The sequence below is a fragment of the Anomaloglossus baeobatrachus genome, chromosome 8 (assembly GCF_048569485.1).
Source record: "Anomaloglossus baeobatrachus isolate aAnoBae1 chromosome 8, aAnoBae1.hap1, whole genome shotgun sequence".
Classification (NCBI taxonomy): Eukaryota; Metazoa; Chordata; class Amphibia; order Anura; family Aromobatidae; genus Anomaloglossus; species Anomaloglossus baeobatrachus.
This window is the reverse complement of record NC_134360.1, coordinates 253,056,091-253,076,987: the sequence shown is the minus strand read 5'-3', so window position 1 is coordinate 253,076,987 and position 20,897 is coordinate 253,056,091. Positions and strand designations below refer to the sequence as shown.

General features: G+C 43.9%; 1 protein-coding gene across 8 annotated transcripts in view; it reads right to left on the bottom strand.

The window, feature by feature from the left end:
* The window catches only part of ELAVL4 (ELAV like RNA binding protein 4), a 204,238-nt gene that overhangs the window by 19,695 nt on the left and 163,646 nt on the right, over nucleotides 1–20,897 (bottom strand). For all 8 annotated transcript variants that reach the window (XM_075320551.1, XM_075320545.1, XM_075320546.1 and 5 more), the window contains one exon: nucleotides 14,015–14,118. In XM_075320551.1, the coding sequence (XP_075176666.1) occupies nucleotides 14,015–14,118 (104 nt within the window). The remainder of the gene's footprint in view (nucleotides 1–14,014; nucleotides 14,119–20,897) is intronic.

The window sequence follows — 20,897 nt, the reverse complement described above, 5'->3', positions numbered from 1 at the left end:
CTTGCCCCATTAAAAAGAAAACAACAAAAAAATACCCATATTTGGTATCACCGCATTCAGAAATGACTGATCTATCAAAATATAAAATCAATTCATCTGATCGGTAAACTGAATAATGAAGAAAAAAAAGTAAAAATGCCAAAATTACATTTTTTTGGTCTCTGCAACATTGCAATAAAATGCAATAACAGGTGATTAAAATATCATATCTACCCAAAATTGTAAAAGTAAAAAAGGCCAACTCAAGACACAAAAAAGAATCCATCACTGAGCCCCAGATCCCAAAAATGAGAACGCTATGGGTCTCGGAAAATGCCGCCAAAAGCGCAATTAATTTTTTTTTGACAAATTTCAGATTTTTTTTTCCTTAGATAAAAGTAAAACTATAAATGTTTAGTTTCTACGAACTCGAACTGTCCTGTGCAATCATAATGTCAGGTCAGTGTTACCATATAGTGAACATGGTAAATAATAAATCCAAAAAACAATTGTGTAATTAAACTTTTTTTGCAATTTCACAGCACTTTGGAATTTATTTTTACCATTTTTCAGCACAATATGGGGCAGAGTGAATGGTGGTGTTCAAAAGTACAACTCGTCCTGCAAAAAACAAGCCCTCATATGGTTATATTGACTGAAAAATAAAAAATGTTATGGCTCTTGGAAGAAAAGGAGAAAAAAAAATGAAAAAATGGAAAATCGCCCGGGGGTGAAGGGGATAAAACCAGATATTCAAACATCGGAGGTGTTCTGGAAATAAACCTCCAAAGCAAGCCCTCATATGGCTATGTTAACGGAAAAATAAAAAAGTTATGGCTCTTGGAAGAAGGGGTGGAAAAAACGAAAAACTGTAAATCGCCCGGGGGTGAAGGGTTTAAAAACAGACAAACATCGGAGGTGTTTTGGAAATAAATTTGCCTTATTCAAAGCAGCTATGAATAAGGAAGGTTATATCCGAAACGCGTCAGTTGTGGTATATCTGTGTATTAATGATCGCTGAGCACATGGATGAAATAAATAGTGTTTTTTCAATAAAGACGACAGAGCCCCGGGTGGTTTCAATGTGAATCTTCATTGCTTTGTTCTAGCTGCCGCTGAGCCCCAGGATGAATCCTTTGTAGGCGTGGGGTTTGTTTTTCACCTTATATTCCTCCTTGTTTCCAAAATCTCTGCTTGCTGTCACTTAGTGTGTGGCTTCAATATTTACTTCCAGAAGTTGAAAATCTTTCCTGGTCACATGATGACCACACCGACGCCCGGTGCATTGATAACCATACCGTGCCGCCCCTGGCGCCTATGTGCCCATCACATGACTGGGGCACATTTTCAAGTTCCCAACTATCTGCAGCAAGCACAGATCTCAAAAAAGTTAAGCAGTTGATACGTAAAGTGCGTCAGAAAAATGATGATGATTAATTTGCTAAAACTGAAAAGCCATAGACATTGAGGGGCATAATACAAATGGGTTAACAACAACAACAACCCATTTTAATAGACTCCCCCTTTAATAATTACATGGGGGTCCCACTGGGTACTCAGCAATTATACATTTTTCCCTTTACTGTGGATAGGCAATAACTTTTGTGGACCCCTTTGTGACAGCTACTTGGCATTGTGCACTAAACTATCATTTGTGATTGAGAAGAGTAACCCATAATGACGGCCAATTGCTATCCAAATGCACTTGATTTTTGGACCAAACTTTTGAAGATTTCCTGCTAATAGACCACTTTATTTCTAATATTACTAAGTATTAGATATTTATTATTAATGTTCCTTTTCCAATGACACTAAAAATAAGGAATACGTCATCGATATGTATATTTTCTATAATGAAGCTTTGGTTTTCTAGACACTTTATAATGGACAACTACTATGTAATCCCTTAAAGGGGTTGTCCACTACTTTTAAATTGCTGGCCTATCCTTAGGATAGGTAATCAATGTCTGATTGGCCGGGGTCCGACACCTTGCACCCTCGTCGATTAGCTGTTCTGTCCCGGTGGCGGCAGGAGACAGCTGGAAATGCTCAGCTCCGGGGCTGTTCTGTATTCTGATAGTGGCCGCAGCCCGGTACTGCACATCCGCCTCCCGTTCTAATGAATAGGAGGCAAAGGTGCATTACACGGCCACTATCAGAAGACGAAGTATTCCGGCAACTAAGAATTTCCGGCTGCCGGCACAGAGAACAGCTGAATGGTGCGGGTGTAGGGTGTCGGACCCCAGGTGATCAGACATTGATGACCTATCCCAAGTATAGGCCATCAATGTAAAAGTAGTGGACAGCCCCTTTAAGGCATTCAGATGGCTTTAATTTAGGTTTCCATATCCGTCAGGGTTTGCAGTTCATTGACAATATGCTGGTGCTGGGTTCCCACTGTCCAAAAATTATCAGACTGTCCGTCCGTAAAAAAAAAAAAAAAAAAAAAAAAAACGGACTTTTTTGCCCCGTCTGTAAAAAAAGTGAAGGCGTCTGTGATTTTTTATGAAGCAAATACAGATTATTTTGACATCAATTCTCATCATCTTACAGTTTATAGTGAATGCAGCTGATATCTTCATATCAGAACTATGGGCTGTGGACAGGTATGGCTTATAATCATAGTGATTTATTATGGTTTCCCAATGTGTCCGTAAAATATATTGTCTGTCCGTGATTTTTTGATAGGCTCCAGAAAAATTAAAAAGTCAAGTTGGCAGCCAAATATTATCATCACGGATCAGCTGTGCGTTCTGACCCCCTATCATAAAGCGATATCCAAACAAAGCAACCACCATAACGTCATTTTCTGGAATTACTTTTCATTCAAAAGTGGACAGGTTCAGTCATTTCTCAATGCTTTTGACCTCCTGAATTTAAATATGCCAATGATATTTTTTAATTTTGTCTCTTGTTTCTATGATATCAAAGAGTTTTCCTTTTACAGCTACATATACGGTAATAAATGCATAAAAGTTTCAGTATTTTGAAACATTATTATTTTTGCAAATATAAAGATGCAGAATATTTTGTGATGTTAATTTTCTGATATTTATTTAGAGAGAACTTAGTAACAATTCAAATAATTAAAGCCTGTCTAAACACTATTGCAAATTCTAAAGAGTTACAGAAATTGCACTGCAAAATTTGGTCGTCATTCAGTGACAACTCTTTTTTGTTTGTCTCTTGTATTCCTGCATTGGATCATTTCTTACAATTATCCAGCAGTAATCTGCAAGCATTGATGGATTCCATTTTGCTAGAAATCTTTTCTCCATAGCCGCCGTATTTTGGAGAATTCTTTCACCATGCTCCTCGCTCACTGCTCTGCAGTTCAATGGAATAAAGTCTGCATGCGAATGTAAGAGATTAATCTTTAGCCCTATCCCAACATTGCACAAACCGATACGTCCTATGTTGTGGTGCATTCCTGCAAATAGATGTACCGGTAAGTTCTGGCAATCATGCAGGCAAAGGGGCTGTTCCCAACCAATCGCTGCTGGGAGCTCGGCATATGTGATAACCGAGACCTGGCTGTCATAGCCAGAGCCAGTGTCTGCACCACCCCTGGCTGTTTAACCCTCTAAATGCCATAATCAATAGGGATCGCAGCATTTAGGACGCTGGGAGAGGGAGGAGGTTCATTCTCCTACCCGATCAGGACCCCTGCAACATGATCACGGGGTCTCTATCATTTCCATGGCAATCTGAACTCAAATAATGACCTCTGGGTTACCTCTCTAGGGTGGCCTGTTAGACTATACCAGCAGCATGGTTTAACAGGCGATCTATCAGTCTAAAGCTGACAGGTGTAATGCACTGCATTGCTGTCAAGCTGCCACCAGGGGGAGCCAGAGCTCTGCAGCAGAAGACACTACACAGAGCAATGAGAACCAGGAAGTAAATATACAGTGTTCTCATACACTGCCTCACAGCACAGCTGAGAAGCAGAACTGCAGAGCATGCAAGGAATAGTCAGGTAGACTGGGTAAAACACCGTATGGGCAGAAGCAGGACCGGAGGAACGAGCAGAAGTGGAGTCAAAGTCAGGCCAATGTCAGTACCGGAGGAAGCAACAGAGTGGGGAAATAGGAGAGGGGACAGAGGACAGGAGGGATGACCAGGGGACGGAACACAGACAAGGGCACGGGGGCACAGGAACAGACAGATCAGGATATCACTCACAGGACCAGCAATCACAGGCAAGGCAGTGCTAAGCTTATAGCCGACGCTGTATCCAAGGTAAGGAAAAACAGACTGCACTCCAATGCTTTGGTGGTGAAGTTTGGAAGCCTGATTGGCAGGCGAAACGGCCGTCGTCCTCTGTGAGGGACCCACATCCAGGTCTCCTCTCGCCTATTTTACCCTGCACCGCTTTATGGAATAAGCTTCACCGGCACAGCATTGGAGTGCAGTCTGTTTTTCCTTACCTTGGATACTTCTGACTTGATTCTTCTTTGACGTACACCCTGCAGCCGGAGAACAGCGCATGCTGGAGCTACACCTCCCGCACTAGTGAGTCAGCACATGGTAACAGTAGTGAACTAGTGGTGCAGGACTTGTTATATTCTTTTCGTGCATATTTAGAGCCGGCGCTGGTTTACTGGAATGTCAGCTTTTAAGGCATCCAGGGTCCGGAAGTGAGGCCCGAGAGAAGGCTCCTCCCCCTAGCCATGTCGACGGGGAGACGGACCATGACAATTGCCATGCACAAGCATGGTAATGTACTATAACAGTTCAGATTATTAAAACTTCATTTCCTATAAAGGGATTAAGTAAAAGAATAAAAAAAGTTTTAAAATATCTTAAAAAATACCCATATAAATGAAAAAAGATGAAAAATATTTTACCAACAAACACTTATATTTATGTAAAGGCAAAAATAAACAAAAAAGTACACATATTTAGTATTGTTGCATCTGGAACCACTAGTTAACTCCTTCAATAAACAATGTGCTAACGTGGCTAAAAATTAGGCTTTTTCATCAAACTGCTATAAAAAAAAAAGTGGAATAGATCACAATCAAAAAGTCAAATATAAATATATTTGGTATCCTTGTAAAGGTCATTTTGTCTTGCAAAAAAACAAGCTGCCATAATGCCCCATCAGTGCAAAAATATCATATTTCAGAATATAGCAATGCGAAATCATTTTTTTTCTATAAAATATTTTTTTCTGTGTGAAGGATGCAAACAATTAAAAAAAAAAGCCCATACAATTGTGGTATGAGTGTAATTGTACTGACTTGAGGAATAAAGCAATGTTATCACTTTTACCAATCAGTGAATTAAAAAAAAATTCTGAATTGCTGTTTTTTTTTATTCTGCCTTCAAAAAATCAAAACAAAAAGCGATCAAAAAATGGTACCAATAAAAACGTATCACACATCGAGGAAGGACGCATGCCCGAAACATGTCTGTGTGTACACAGACTTCAGGCATCCTGGGGATGATTGTGTCATGAATTTGTTTTTATCCTTCATGCACCAGTTATTGTACATCCTTTTAAAAGAATTTTGGAATAAAATTGATTTTAGCAGAGTGGACGCTGGAGAATTTTCCCAATAAAAACGTTAACTCATCCTGCAAAACAAAAACCCTCACATATGTCGGTAGAAAATGGAAAAATTACAGCTCTCAAAATATAGAGACATTTTTAAAAGTTTAATTTAGTGTTTGAGTATTGCTGTAATTGCACGGCGCCGAAAAATAAAACCATGTTATTACTTATAGCGCATGGTGAAAGTCATAAAAAAAATAAAATAAATTCTTGACCTGATGTTAATTTGTTTATTCTGCCTCCCAAAGATTGCAGTAAGGTTCAGCTCACATTTATCCTGCGCTCTACGCTGAGGACTTACACTGGGGTTTATGTGTAAATCTCTGAATTAAAAGTGTTGTCGGCCATAGTTTTGTGCACTTCTGAAAAGATGCACCACGATGAATGAAGGCCAGATATAGTCCAGAGTAACTCTGCTGTCTCATTATAGTAAATAGATCCATAAGGGGTGTCATCTGAATTATTCAGAGAGATTTAGATGTAAACCCCAAAGTAAGTGCTCAGCGTAGAGAACCAGATAAATGTGATACAAAATGTCATGTAAAATGTTGCCAATAAAACATTCAACTTATTCCCCCCCAAAAAAAAACAAAAAACAAGTCCCTCTCAGATCTGTCATCGGAAATATAGGGAACTTCCAGCTTATTGGTAACCCAAAGGCTCTGAAAAAGCACCATGGCTTCCCTAAAAGAGAAATTCAGCAAACTCTGCACTTCCAAATCCAAATACCTCCTCCATCACAAGTGTCGTCGTGTAGCCATGTGACTAAGCAGTATTGTACAGCCACAATGAGGTTTAGCCATGCTCAGCAGAAATTTATGGGACAAATTTTGGTGCCATTTTTACCCATTTTCCAATGTGAAAATGTAAAATCTGGGGCTAAAACAACATTTTTATGGCTAAAATGCAATTATTTTCTCTTCAACGCTCAATGGTATAACATTATGTGACATTCCTGTGGTGTCAATATGATCGCTGCACCCCTACAAAAATTGAGAGGTGTATTTTATAAAATAAGGTCACTTATGGGGGGTTATGCTGTTCTGGCACCTTAGGGGCTCTGTCAATGTGATATGGCACCCACAAACCATTCCAGCAAAATGTGCACAGCAATATGGCCTTCCTTCACTTCTGAGCTTTGCACTGTGCCTCAAAAGAAGTTTTTGACCACATATCGAGCATTGGTGAAATCAGGAGAGATTATGTAACAAATTGTTCTATTGTTTTTCTCCTATACCCCTTTTGAAAATTAAAAACTTTGGGCAAAAAAAACACTGTATTGGAAAAAATGGGAAATTCTCATTTACACAGCCCAATGTTAAACAATTTTGTGAATCACCTGAGAGTGAAAAATGCTCACTATACCCCTAGATAAATTCCTTGACAGGTGTAGTTTCCAAAATGTTGTCACTTGTGGGGGTTTCTGCTGTTTTGCCATGTCAGAGGCTCTTCAAATATGACATGGCGTCTGCAATCTATGCCAGCCCAAACAGCACTCCAAAATTCAAATAGCACTCTTTCCATTCTGAACATTGATTGCCATGTACCTAAAAAGTAGTTTTCTCCCACATTTGAGGTATCGGTGTACACAGGAGGATTTGGACAACAAATTTTATGGTTCATTTTTTCCTGTGACCCTTATAAAAATTTGGGGCAAAAGGAAAATGTTTCTGTGAAATTTTTTTTTCATTTTCACGACTCATAGTTTAAAAAAATTCTGTGCACCACCTGTGGGTTCAAGACGCTCACCAACCATCTAGATAAATTCCTTGAGGGGTTTTGTTTTCAAGATGGGGTCTCTTTTGGGGGAGTTTCCACTATTTTGACACATCAGGAGCTCGGCAAATGTGACATGGCGTCCGCTATTTAGTTCAACCAATTTTGTGCTCCAAAAGTTGAACGGTGCTCTTTCCCTTCCGAGCCCTGCCGTGCGCCCAAACAGTAGTTTTTCACCATATATGAGGTATCAGTATTTTCAGGAGACATCACACAACAAAGTGAATTGTCCATCTTTTCCTGTTACTCTTGTAAAAAATGAAAAAGTTTGGGATAAAGCAGCATGTTTGTGGGAAAAATGTAGTATTTTCATTTTCACGGCTCAATGTTATAAAATTTTTTTAACCACTTGTGAGTTCACGGTGCCTACCAAATATCTAGATAAATTTATTGAGGGGTGTCGTTTCCAAAATAGGGTCACTTGTGGTTGGTTCCTGCTGTATATGCACATCAGAGGTACGGCAAACGCAATATGGTGTCCGCTATCTATTTCAGACAATTTTGCGCTCCAAAAGTCGAATGATGCTCTTTCCCTTTTGTACCCTGTCTTGTGCCAAACAGTAGTTTTCCAAAACATATGGGGGTATCTGTGTACTCAGAAGAAATTTATTTTGTATGGTCCATTTTCTCCTTTACGAAAATGCAATATTTGAGGCTAAAGCAATATTTTTGTAGCAAAAAGTAAAATTTTCATCAAATTTCCGATGTTTTCACAAATAAACATAAAACACTGCAAACTAAATTTACCACTATCTTACAATATATCACAAAAAAAGCAAAGTCAGAATCATTGGGATCCATTGAAGCATTCCAGAGTTATTATCACATAAAACGACACTGGTAAGAAATAATAAAGACGCAATATTTCTATGAAAGATGTCATAAGTAATTACAATGTCCTCTGGATCTTAAAAAGTAGAGCAAATCAGCAAATTTAAGCATCACGTTTATTTTCAGCAGCACAAAATGAGTTAGTTTCAAGTGTTTTCGTCTCTGAACCAATGAGGCTGTAGAACGGTGTTATCAGCTTTGTGTCAATATACAGTGTACACAGAGAGCTGCCAATCAGTGGTGCCAGTGGGTTATACAGGACCCAGTATTCTGTGATCTGCTAGAACTGGAGCATAGAAAATTGGGATTGAATCAAAATATCAGCATGCAGACAAGTGAAATACATCACTGGCATCAGGATCTCATGCCGTACACCAAGCTGCTTACAGATTACATAGCAAAAACCTATTGACAGATTCCTCTTAAAGGGGTGGTCTTATCAGAGGTATTCCTCTGTCACAATGTGGTCCCTGGGGTGATCAGTAATTTTACCAGCTGTGTCGCTCTGTAAGCAGTGGTTCAATTGCATATATTGAGCATATGGTATGTCCGACCCTGATCCTCAGCTGACTTTGGAAGAGGAAGCTCTGACCATGGGAGTGATTCCCTTATATTACATGGTGACCATTCAGATGAATGGTCGTTCGTGCAATAAAAGGGTAGCTTGAGTCTGCCAGAACAGGAGCCATTCCTAATGAGCTGCTCTCTATTGTCCCCTATACTCTTGTGGTCATATTTGGAGATGAGTGGACCTGTGAAAGTTCGGTGGGTTCAACCGGACTTTAGACAAAGTTGGGTTTGGGACTTGGATTTGATCTTAACCCCTAATGGAAGTCACTGATTGGGCAGTTTGGATCTCTGCCCACATGCAGCCAGCCATAAACGGATCACTTCCAGGGGTAGTGAGTGAGGGTTTTTCATTATTTCTTTTTGAACACACTCTATGTGATCATGCTGTTGTTCCCCCAGTGAGAGCCGATCACACACTGCAAGCGACTGGCACTGGGCTGAGCACAGCGATGCTCATGTGTTGCCCAGGGTTATGGGGTACTCGTGTCGGGCAGTGTATAACTGGGGAATGTCACTTTGGTGGCCATTGCCCGGTTCCGTGCCCTGGGTGCTTTTTAAAAGGGGAATATTTACAGGGATTGGAATAATGTTCACACGTGACGCCACTTGCGGGTTGCGGCTATGTAGAGGGAGCCGCCGCTGCAAAGTTTTCACTACTGGGGCTGGTGTTGGTGGCAGCCTGGATGTTAGGCCCTCCGCAGGCAGGGACAGGACTCAGAGGATGGGTGATGTAACGGGTGTTGAAAGAAGGTAGGCCACAACGGGAGTTTCAGAGTACCTGGTTCTTTTTACTCACAGTAAGCTAGTAACTGGTCACCCAAGGCCGGCTGGTCTTAACCGCAGGTCCCCGTAGTCCCAGTGCCAGTTTAGTGACCTGGTGGCCTCTTTCCCTTGCACCTGTCTTTGGTTGGTGGGTCCCCAAGGGGTGGAGCGGCGGGTGGGTCCCCTCCTGGTTGTCTTCTGCAGCAGTCCGTATGACGGTAGCGTGAACACTGTGGGTTGGAGTCTCTGGTCCTGTCACCGGTTCTCCCTTTACTACTGAGTCCCGAACTTCAAGGTCAGAGAGGTCCTTGATGGTCCCCTCACTGTGCAGATTTTATCAGGTCTGCCTGGAGCATTTGCCTGACCTAGGATTCTGTACCGCGTTGGTGCGTAGTTCTGGGAGCACTCCACCATACTCCACCGGCAACTAACTGCCCGGGCCTTCAGGTCACTGTGCACTCCTGTCAGTCCGTCTGCTCCCTTTCACTGTCTCCTCATGACTCCTCACTCTCCATTGTCTGCCTCTCCACCTGGTCGTCTAGTACAGAGGTTCCCAACTCCAGTCCTCAAGGCACACCAACAGTGCATGTTTTCAGGATTTCTTTAGCATTGCATGGGTGTTGGATTCAGCACCTTTGCAGGTGATTAAATTATCACCTGTGCAATACTAAGGAAATCCTGAAAATATGCACTGTTGGTGTGCCTTGAGGACTGGAGTTGGGAACCTCTGGTCTAGTAGACTGGAGTGGCTCCACCTCAAGGCGGCCATCCATTGGTCCAACCCTGGCCTGGTACCATTCTATGGGGGATGTTGGGGAAAACAGGGATTAGTGGAGTGTTTGTGTGTTACCGGCACTGGTCTTCTGGGTCCCTAGAGGGTAAGCCCTGGTGGGGATGCAGTACCTTGTAGCTCCCTGATGGCTTCAAGGGCGCTACATTCACGTGAGTGGTTTTCATATGCAAAGCAGCCGAACTCTGTTTTTTTTAGGAAATTCTCTGTTTGGTACGAACATGGAACCTTGAGTTTGCTCTTCTCTAGTCATATACTGTGGTCTATATAACGTCCATATGCGCAAAAGGTATATTTCCAGTGGTTGTCTTCTAGAAACAGCCCCTTTAAATTCAACTAATGATGATAATTTATATAAAAAATGTAATTTGTGTAACCATACAAAAAACTATATATCCATATATATATAAAGTGGCTCCAAGCAGCAGACGCTGGAAATTCACAAAAGCCTTGATTCCGAGAAAAGGGATATAAACGTCTTTCCATTTGTCTTGATATCCAGTAGATCCCCCTTAAGACCCATCAAGCCCGACCAACCCCCAAACACAAATGATCAGTTTCCGTCTTTATCTGCTCCGCGGTATAAAAATAGCTGTTGACTCAACACCGGGAATGTGACTAATGTGAGATTCAGCAGAACGGAGGGAGAAAGACAAACTTTGCAGTTTTGTATGATTGGCTGAATGCGGGTTTTCTAGTTCAGCGCTCATAGTAACTGTAAATACCGCTTGTAACATTGGAAACATGTATCTCAAATGTCATTTGTAGGTCAAACATTGCTCGGTGTTTTCAGCTTCCCGTCTGCAAGAACTGCAGCGATAAAGGATAGAAAGAAACCCGGCAAACAAGAAAGATTAAAGAAAAAAAACAAAAAACATATTTCTGGTTGTGCCCCACAGATCTGCAGGATTCAGTGCATAATTTTTTATGTCTTCTCCATAAGATGTGGATGGTAGACACATTACGATACGTATTAATGAGAACAGGCCCCAGTAGCTCTTCATTTAAGGGTTAAATGGAATGTCCACCGTTCAATATTATTGGCTTATATAAAACTAAAAAGGGTTAAAATTTGGTGCCGAATCCGATTTATTTCCCAGTGGGTATACAGTTAACGCATGCAACTTAAATATGGAAAAAGGGGAGGCAGGTGTGAGATAAAAAAATAAATATGAAATTATACCTTCTTCTAACAGTAGGGGGCAGCACGTTACAAATGTGTCCAGACTTACTATTCCAGAAATTCCTTGGGCTTCTCATGATATGAGTTTAATACATTATCGTGGATGGTTGACAAAACCCAACAGGGTACAATTCATGTCACAATTAATGACGAGCGAGCACTAAGATGGTTGAGTGCTCGGAACTCGGAATGAGCAGGTCGCACACTCGGACGGGCTCGACTTGATTACCGAATATAATGGAAGTCAATGGGAAACTGTAGCATATTTGTGGAGGATTCTTCTCGAGTTTCCCATTTACTTCCATTATATTCGGTAATCAATTCGAGCCCATCCGAGCGTCCGACCTGCTCTTTTCGAGTACCGAGCACTGAAACATCTTAGTGCTTGCTCACCACTAGTCCCAATCACTGGACGGCCATATAAAAACACATTCATTAAAAATGACTCTTGACAGAGTAGCAAAATGTATTAATTATTCATCTTTGAATGTCAAATCAAGTGGAAATGTAGGAAAGAGTCATCTGCAGCATATAGTTCTGCACTGCCCTTTTCTGGTGTGTTGATGGGGAAGTGATTTATCAATTTTGACCCTTTGAGTCCTTGTAGGGCACATGGCTAGAAAATGTTTACTTGTAAAGATCCTCTTAAAGGGAATCTGTCAGGCGATTTTCTAGTACAATACTAATGTTATCTTTAAATAGGGCTTAAGGAGACCTTTCAGGATCAGTAAATCTTATTGCTCTATGTTATCCTGTTATCTTGTTGTAAGCTCCATAGAATTCAGTGTGACATACCTAATCAAGCATATGTAAATACAAAGTGCATATGCCCACCTCTCAGTGCTGGCATCAGTAATGGTAAATCTGAACTGAATGTGCACTGCTTCCCCCACCCATGCTCCCTCCCACCTCTTCGCAGTGATAGTGAATGCACTGGGAGATGGGTGGGGGGAGTAGAGACTATGTAAATTGTATTTACACATACACTTGACAAGACACTTAAGGCCGCTTTACACGCTGCGATCTCGCTGTCGAGATCACTAGCATACGTACCCACCCCCGTCGTTTGTGCGTCACGGGCAAATCGCTGCCTGTGGCGCACAACATCGTTCGGACCCGTCACACATACCTGCCTAGCGATGTCGCTGTGACCGGTGAACTGCCTCCTTTCTAAGGGGGGCGGTTTGTTCAGCATCACAGCGACGTCACACAGCGGGCGCCCAATAGAAGCATAGGGGCGGAGATGAGCGGGACGAACATCCCGCCCACCTCCTTCCTTCCTCATTGCGGGCGGACGCAGATAAGGAGATGTTCCTCGTTCCTGCAGTGTCACACATAGCGATGTGTGTTGCCGCAGGAACGACGAACAATCTGTGCCCTGCAACAGCAACGATATTCAAGAATGGAGGAGCGTGTCAATGAGCAATGATAAGGTGAGTATTTTTGCTTGTTAGCGGTCGCTCGTACATTTCACACGCAACGACATTGCTAACGAGGCCGGATATGCGTCATGAACTCCGCGACCCCAACGACATCACATTAGCGATGCCGCTGTGTGTAAAGTGGCCTTACATTCTCTGGTGCTGACAGCAAGATAACAGGATAAGGTAGAACAATAAAACTTACTGATCCTGAGAGATCTAATTAAGCCCAATTTAAAGATAACATTACCATTCTACTACAAAATCACCTGACAAATTCCCTTTAATATAGAGACAAAACTTCACAAAATGTGCCACATGAAGGACTTCAAACAGAAGACTGCATGTGTGGATAGCTTTTTTGCAGTGAAATTAAGTGCTCAAACTAAAATATCCAAAATAAATGTGCTCTAGTTACTATTTTTCTATGTTTTTTTTATGCATTTACCTGTTTTTTATGTACCGTATTTATAGTGCATGTTAGGGCTCTTTCTGACTTCCGTGTAACACGGTCCATGCACAGATTAGAATGCACGGACAGGCTGCGGCTCTCCTGACCAAAGCACGACAGCTTGATATATTTCTATGAGGCTGTCACGCTCGGCGCAGGAGACCACGGACAGTCTGCGGCACTGCGGTCTGTGCATGGATTGGCCACGGGTCTCCGGTGTTGAGCATGACAGCCTCATAGAAATACAGTATATGAAGCTGTCCCGCTCTGGTTGGAAGAGCTGCAGCCAGTCCGGGCATTCTGGTCTGTTTTTTTAAATTGTTTTTAGGACAGAAACCCCAGGACCCAGCACTTAAATCGTTTTTCGTTTCTTTTTTCAGGCTTAAAAATGCACCAGAAAACGTACTGGTTGAACAGCATCGTAACGCGGACAGTGGGCGTTGAGTTTTCATGATATCCACTTTTCTTGAACTGTTAAACGCAGTGAATTCTCTGCACCAAAAATACAATGGAAAAATCTGCAGCATTTACGCTACGTGGGAACGTGGCACTGTCGGAGTCAGTTTAGTAGATGCAATTGCACCATCTAAATAGATGACAAAGTATCAACTAAAATAAGGTTTCGGTAAAGATGTCAGCTCACTTTTAACTATTTTAAATGCCATGACCAATAGCAGAACAATATCCTCACCTTGATGGTTTTGGTTTGTAGTCTGAGTCCATTTAAAGTGTTAATGGCTTTTTCTGCATCCTTTGGATCAATGTAATTAACAAATCCATATCCTAGGCTCTGCCCTAGATGAGAAAAGAAACAGCAAATTAGGGACCAATCATCTTATCAGTCGGAACATGATTTACATAGAAATGATCCTCGCCAAGGTCAACCCGGCTATGAAGGGCGAAGGACTTTTTTGGTGTGACAGAAGAGAAGCGGGAAGGCTACACGCGGGGTCTTTTTAGGAGGCAAACATGAAATTATCTGAAAAGATAAACATTTCAACCTGTCATGTAAAATTAGCGGGGACTAAGGTCTTTAATGTATTTAGTGGAAGAAGGTTTTCTGGTTTTAATGACATTTATTGGTCTGTGGCAGGAAAGCTTGCCCGAGGCGCTGCGATCGTATAGTCACCGCAATGAATTCTACCAAAGCCATGTTCTTAAATAGAACTGAAAATATCCAAAAAATGGACACTAAATTAGTACATTTTCTATTGTTATGTCTATGTGTGTACAGACTGAAGACCAACAAATCGATCTGATGGGAATCAAATTCTTGTAGAATTTTAGGCACTGGAAAAGGCAAATTCAAACAATCGGCAATTTAATTCATGTAAATCACATAAAAAAACGCCCAACACCATATTACTCAAAGCAAAAGACTGAATGAGTGACAGGAGGCTGACATGACTTCAGAAGCAGCCACTTGGGTTTTTGCCATAAGACCTTGCAGCTATCACATCCGATGTTATACTACAGCCAATCAGAAAGGATTATCATAGTCTGTATAAAAGCAGATGCAGGGAATGCAGCTTCCTTTTTCTAATGAAACTGGATAGGGAAAGGATATCACAGCTTAGCTATAGAAATAATCAGAGAAAGCTTAAAAAATAATGAATAAACATTACAGATGTTGTGTGACGGGATAGCAGTGATAAATAGCAAGCATTAGTTTACTCACAATCATATAGGTGGAAGTCACTTTGACATTATCTCTAAGGGGTACTTTGCACGTTGCGACATCGCAGGTGCAATGTTGGTGGGGTTAAATCGAAAGTGACGCACATCCGGCATCGCTGTCGACATCGTAGTATGTGAATCCTTTTACATACGATTAACAAGCGCAAAAGCGTCGTTATCGTATGATCGGTGTAGGGTACGACATTTCCATAATTTTGCAGCAGCGACAGGTACAATGTTGTTCCTCGTTCCAGCAGGCAGCACACATCGCTGTGTGTGAAGCTGCAGGAGCGAGGAACATCACCTTACCTGCGTCCCGGCTGCAATGTGGAAGGAAAGAGGTGGGCGGGATATTTACGTCCTGCTCATCTCCGCCCCTCCGCTTCTATTGGCCACCTGCCGTGTGACGTCGCTATGACGCCGCACGACCCGCCCCCTTAGGAAGGAGGCGGGTCGCCGGCCAGAGCAACGTCCCAGGGCAGGTAAGTGCGTGTGAAGCTGCCGTAGGGATAATGTTCGCTACGGTAGCGATCACAAGATATCGCAGCTGCGACGGGGGTGGGGACTATCACGCTCAACATCGCAGCATCGGCTTGCGATGTCGTAGTGTGCAAAGTACCCCTAAGGCTGTGTTTGTGTGTAAAGGGAATTTGTCACCCTTTTGCGTTTTTTTAGTTATTAACATGGGCATACAGGTGGCATAGAGGTGATATTATCCATACCTGTATGCTTCCTGGATGAGGGGTCATTTGTAAAAATCCTTTTTTATATCTTCTATCTTCCAGGCTGTGGGGTGTGCGCTGCCCGGAAGATGAGACTGCTGTCATGCTGTACAAAGGGCTGGTGAGAAGCAATACAGCGTGTTCCCCACTAGGTGGCAGCAGAGTAGTGAAGGAGAGTCAAAGTAACACTGTAATAGAAGGAAGGCTGAAGTACAGCAGAGTACCTTCAGCAGGCAGTTCACAAGCGAACCACAAGGGGGCAATAGAGTAGTCAAACAGTCAGGGTCTAGCCAGGAAGTCAAGTCAGTGCAGAGGGAGGATCAAGATCAGGTCAGAGAACAGAACCGAGGTTGGATGTCGGGAGATCAGGTATGCAGAGGGGTACACAAAGGGCACAGGGAAAAGAAGACAAGACCGGAGGATGAGGAGACACAAACACGGGAAGAGGCTGAAACAAGATGGGTAAACAACTGACAGGACCGGGAAATCTGGGACTGGGACGAATGGGGTAGGAGACAGGTCAGGGCACGGTAACTAGGAGTCAGATCAAACAGGAAATCTCCCCAGAGCCAGTCACAGGCTGCAGAGCAAAACTATAACCAGCACTGGAATGCTGGTGCAGCGCCCAGATATTGTGTCTCCTGAAACCGGAATGAGGCTGATGTGAGTTAACCCCTGACATGACCAGGCTGGGTCTGGGAAACTCTGGAGCGAGGGATCCTGGACTATGACAACTGTTTCCTGTTTTCATTATACAGAATTCTTCCTCCCCTTCTCTTCAGAGTCGCTGTGACATAAGGTGCACAGCCGGATATCCTGCACCTGCGCATTTTGCCTGCTGTCTCTCCCTTGTGAAGCACCAGTGACTCCCTTGTGCACAACAAAATTGAAGCCTGTGCCAACAGAAGGGCGGAACAGTGCATGGAGGGACGGCAGGCAGAATACGCAAGCATGAGATTTCCGGCAGCACAACGGAGGTCACAGGGACACCAGGGAAGACAAGCGGAGGAGGAATCCTGTATAATGAAGACCAGGAGCAGTCTTATCTTCCGGGTATAGCCCGAAAAAGATAGAAGATGTACAAGAGGATTTTTGCCAAGTGACCCCTCATCCAGGAGGCACACAGGTATGGATAATATCACCTCTGTGCCACCTGTGTGCCCATATTAATAACTAGAAAAACTCAAAAGGGTGACAGATTCCCTTTAAGAGCTTGAAAAATGTTCAATACAGTCCTAGGAGATGTCGGAGTGTTAATTTCTTGTCAGGTCAGTTGCAGTTTATAGCAAATTGATTTGCTACAAATCAAATTTTTGGGAAAATTTAAAAGAAGCTGTCAAAGGTAAAATTCTGAATATTCGCTCATCTTTAGTACAGAACTCATGACCTAAAAGTACTTACTAAAAGGTCTAAAAGCACCAACTGTACAAGCCCCTTATATGTCTACTTGTAGTTGAGTTGTGCCCGGCAGTGCCTAATGCATGCTTAATGGTGGGGTTTGTGGGAGTCTGGTAGGCCCTGAGTATAGGATGTGGAGGTCGAACCTTCACATATATCAGCAGCATTTAAGGCTAATGCGGGCGTCACACGGTACGATCTATTGTGCGATCGCACGAGCGATTGTACCCGCCCCCGTCGTTTGTGCGTCACGGGCAATTAGTTGCCCGTGGCACACAAAGTCGTTAAACCGCCATCACACGTACTTACCTGCTGAGCGACGTCGCTGTGGGCGGCGAACATCCACTTCCTGAAGGGGGTGGGACGTTCGGCATCACAGCAACGTCACACAGCGGCCGGCCAATAGAAGCGGAGGGGCAGAGATGAGCGGGACGTAACATCCCGCCCACCTCCTTCCTTCTGCATAGCCGGCGGGAGCCGTGGGATGCAGGTAAGCTGTGTTCATCTCTCCCGGGGTGTCACACGGAGGCATGTGTGCTGCCCCGAGTACGATGAACAACCGGCGCAAAGAAAAATAAATGACTTTTTAAAAATGAGCGACGTATCAACGATACACGATTTGTAACCAATTTGCGAACGTTCAGCGTCGCTCGGAGGTGTCACATGAAACAATGTCGCAAACGATGCCGGTTGTGCGTCATGAAAACCGTGACCCCGACGACATATCGCACGATAGATCGTCTCGTGTGACGCCCGCATAAGTTCACATTTCCGTTGTTTTGCATCAGCCACAATCCGTCGCCTTGAGGAATTACGGTATCCTTCAAAATATTTTGCAGGAATCCGTTTTTCCCCATAGGCTTCTATTAGCGACGGATTCTGACTGATGGCCTTGCGTTGCATCCGCCGCGTGACGGATCAGTCGTTTACTGACTGACCATCAGGTGGGAGCAACGCTGAATGTAACGTTTTTTGGAGCGGCAAAAAATCGCACTCCGCAAGTGTCTGTCGCAATCGGTCAAGAGCTATAATGGATGTCTATGGTGCTGGATTCCGTCGTAATCTGTCACACGATGGAATCCAGTGCTGGATTCCGTCATGCTCTACTGAGCATGCCCAGCATGTTTGGCACACCCATTGGGCTGTCCCAAACACAAACGGATCATGATGGATCCGTCGAAAAACGGACGCACACCGGATGTAAGGGACGCAACGGATCCGTTTTTTCACAGGATTCCTGCGAACGGAATCCTGTGAAATAACACATCCGTTGCGTCAGTTGACATCTAAAAAACGACGGATCAGTCATTTGGTCGCAACGACGGATCTGAGGGAAGCAAAACAACAGAAGTGTGAACTTAGCTAAGGGTTTCTGCAGCAGCTCTTGCTTCTGCCTTATCTGACAGCGAGCATGGACAGACCCTGACGTGTCTCAGACCTTGGTTGGTCCTAGTTGGTGCCGAGAACCTTTGTCTGAACCTGGTGCAAAACCACCAAATATTCTGTTTTCTGTAACTTAATATATGCTGGACATTGAAAGCTAATGAAAGAATAAGAGCCTAGCCAGTGCCTATAAGACTAAGGGGCTATAATGTATCCTTATTATAAGAAGTATTCACTGCCCGCTCCTCCACACGTTCAGCAGAGACAGTTCTCACCACAGCCTCCAGGTTTCGGCACCCTCCTCCGTAGCAGCTAATGGCTGGCAGCTTGTCTTCTCCTGTGCACACTCTCACATAGGATGTAATTAAAAATGAAGTATTGAGGTTCGGTTAAATAGGTTACTGCTATCATATAAACGGCTGATTAAAATAATTGTGCAAATGAGAACTATTATCCATATCCAATAACTTTTCGTCGCAGATGTCATAGTTTCACGCAGTAGCTGTCAGCACCCGCAGTTTTGCAAATGAAAGGGCACAGCTTTTTAAAAGAAGTGAGAAAATGTTTGAAAACTGGAACTCTCCAGATTCACTATACAGTATCTTCCCAAAAAGTTCCATTCATGACTAATCAATTCCCTGCGAATCTCAAACCGTCCAATTGCCCCGAAAAAAGTGTGTAACACCCTAAGGTCTCCTAGATTGTATCCAACGCCTTTCAAGATCTTTGCCATAAACACAGCCTTAATAATATCAAAGTACCTGCAACACATGCGGGTACATGTAAATAGATAGTTACTGTTCTTCACTGCTCTGTAGTGATGAGCGGGCACTACCATGCTCAGGTGCTCTGTACTCGTAACAAGTGATGAGCGGGCACTACCATGCTCAGGTGCTCAGTACTCGTAACTAGTGATGAGTGGGCACTACCATGCTCAGGTGCTCTGTACTGGTAACTAGTGATGAGTGGGCACTACCATGCTCGGGTGTTCAGTACTCGTAACTAGTGATGAGCGGGCACTACCATGCTCGGGTGCTCAGTACTGGTAACTAGTGATGAGCGGGCACTACCATGCTCCGGTGCTCTGTACTGGTAACTAGTGATGAGCGGACACTACCATGCTCCGGTGCTCTGTACTCGTAACTAGTGATGAGCGGGCACTACCATGCTCAGGTGCTTGGTACTAATAACTAGTGATGAGCGGGCACTACCATGCTCAGGTGCTCTGTACTCGTAACTAGTGATAAGCGGGCACTACTGTGGCGCCCCTGAGGCTTCCGTCGCCACAGGAACATTGCACCACATCCAGCGGTGTGATGTCCCATTCTGGGAAAGGAAAGGAGTGAACGCTGGTCCCCAGGCAAATCTACACTACACCCATTGTTAGGTACACACTGGGACCAGGGATAGTGGCAGCAACCCTCCCATGCTGCATGCTGGGAGGGGCCGTAAGACCCATCCCTGCTCCTATAGGGTAGACCCTGGCAACTGGGGAGGTGGGAGGAGCCACCAGAGAGCAGTAAGTGAAAGGAAGGTCAAGTTTAGTTAGATTGAGAGAGAGGGAGGAAGGAGGAGGAGGTCTGCAGGAGGCAGACGAGAAGGAGAGAAGGAAAGACAGCTCTAGTCAGACAGGAGCTAAGAGAAGAAAGTGACGCTTCCTGGTGAAGAACCTGGGACTCAGAGGGTCCAGGTGACACCAAGCAGAGGAAGATTCCAGGGCCACGGATAGCTTTGAGCTGGTGGCCTGTTCCACAGGAACATCGGTGGAGGGATCAAGCTGCAACAGGGGACGGTCCCTAGAAACCGGAGGAGTGAAAAATCATCTCCAACAGTAAAAACCGAGACTCAGGGAAAGTTGCAAACTCCCTGGGCCATAGCCCACCGCAGAACCTCTAGAAAGGGGGTAAACATCCGACAGGTGACCCCCCAGCCTGGAGGCTGTTGTGGAGGCAGAGCCAGGTTCATCCTACAAAGGCAAGGTTTAAGGAGACAGCTGCAGACAGAGACACTTGAGAGAAGGGTACCGGCTTTCATTCCAGGAATTACTCAGGATCGGCGGAGGTCCCTGACAGTGGGTCTCAGCAGTCCAGAGGCACCAGTGTGCTTAAGCCCAGGAAGTGTGAGTAAAGACCTTGGAATTGCACCCTCTGGTGTTGTCTCAGTTATTTCATCTGCATAGACTTCCACTACACCACAGACTCTCACGAGCACCAACTGTGCCCCGGGGCACCGCTCCACCTGTGGGGAGCAGGACCATCCAAGCTGCCATTCCACCAGCCCCGTAGGCCCCATACAGCAGCGGCGGCTTAATAGCCGCAAACCACAGGTGGCGTCACGACAACCATAAACTTTATTCACCCCAAGTCACCAGCCATATTTAATTGACACCCACCA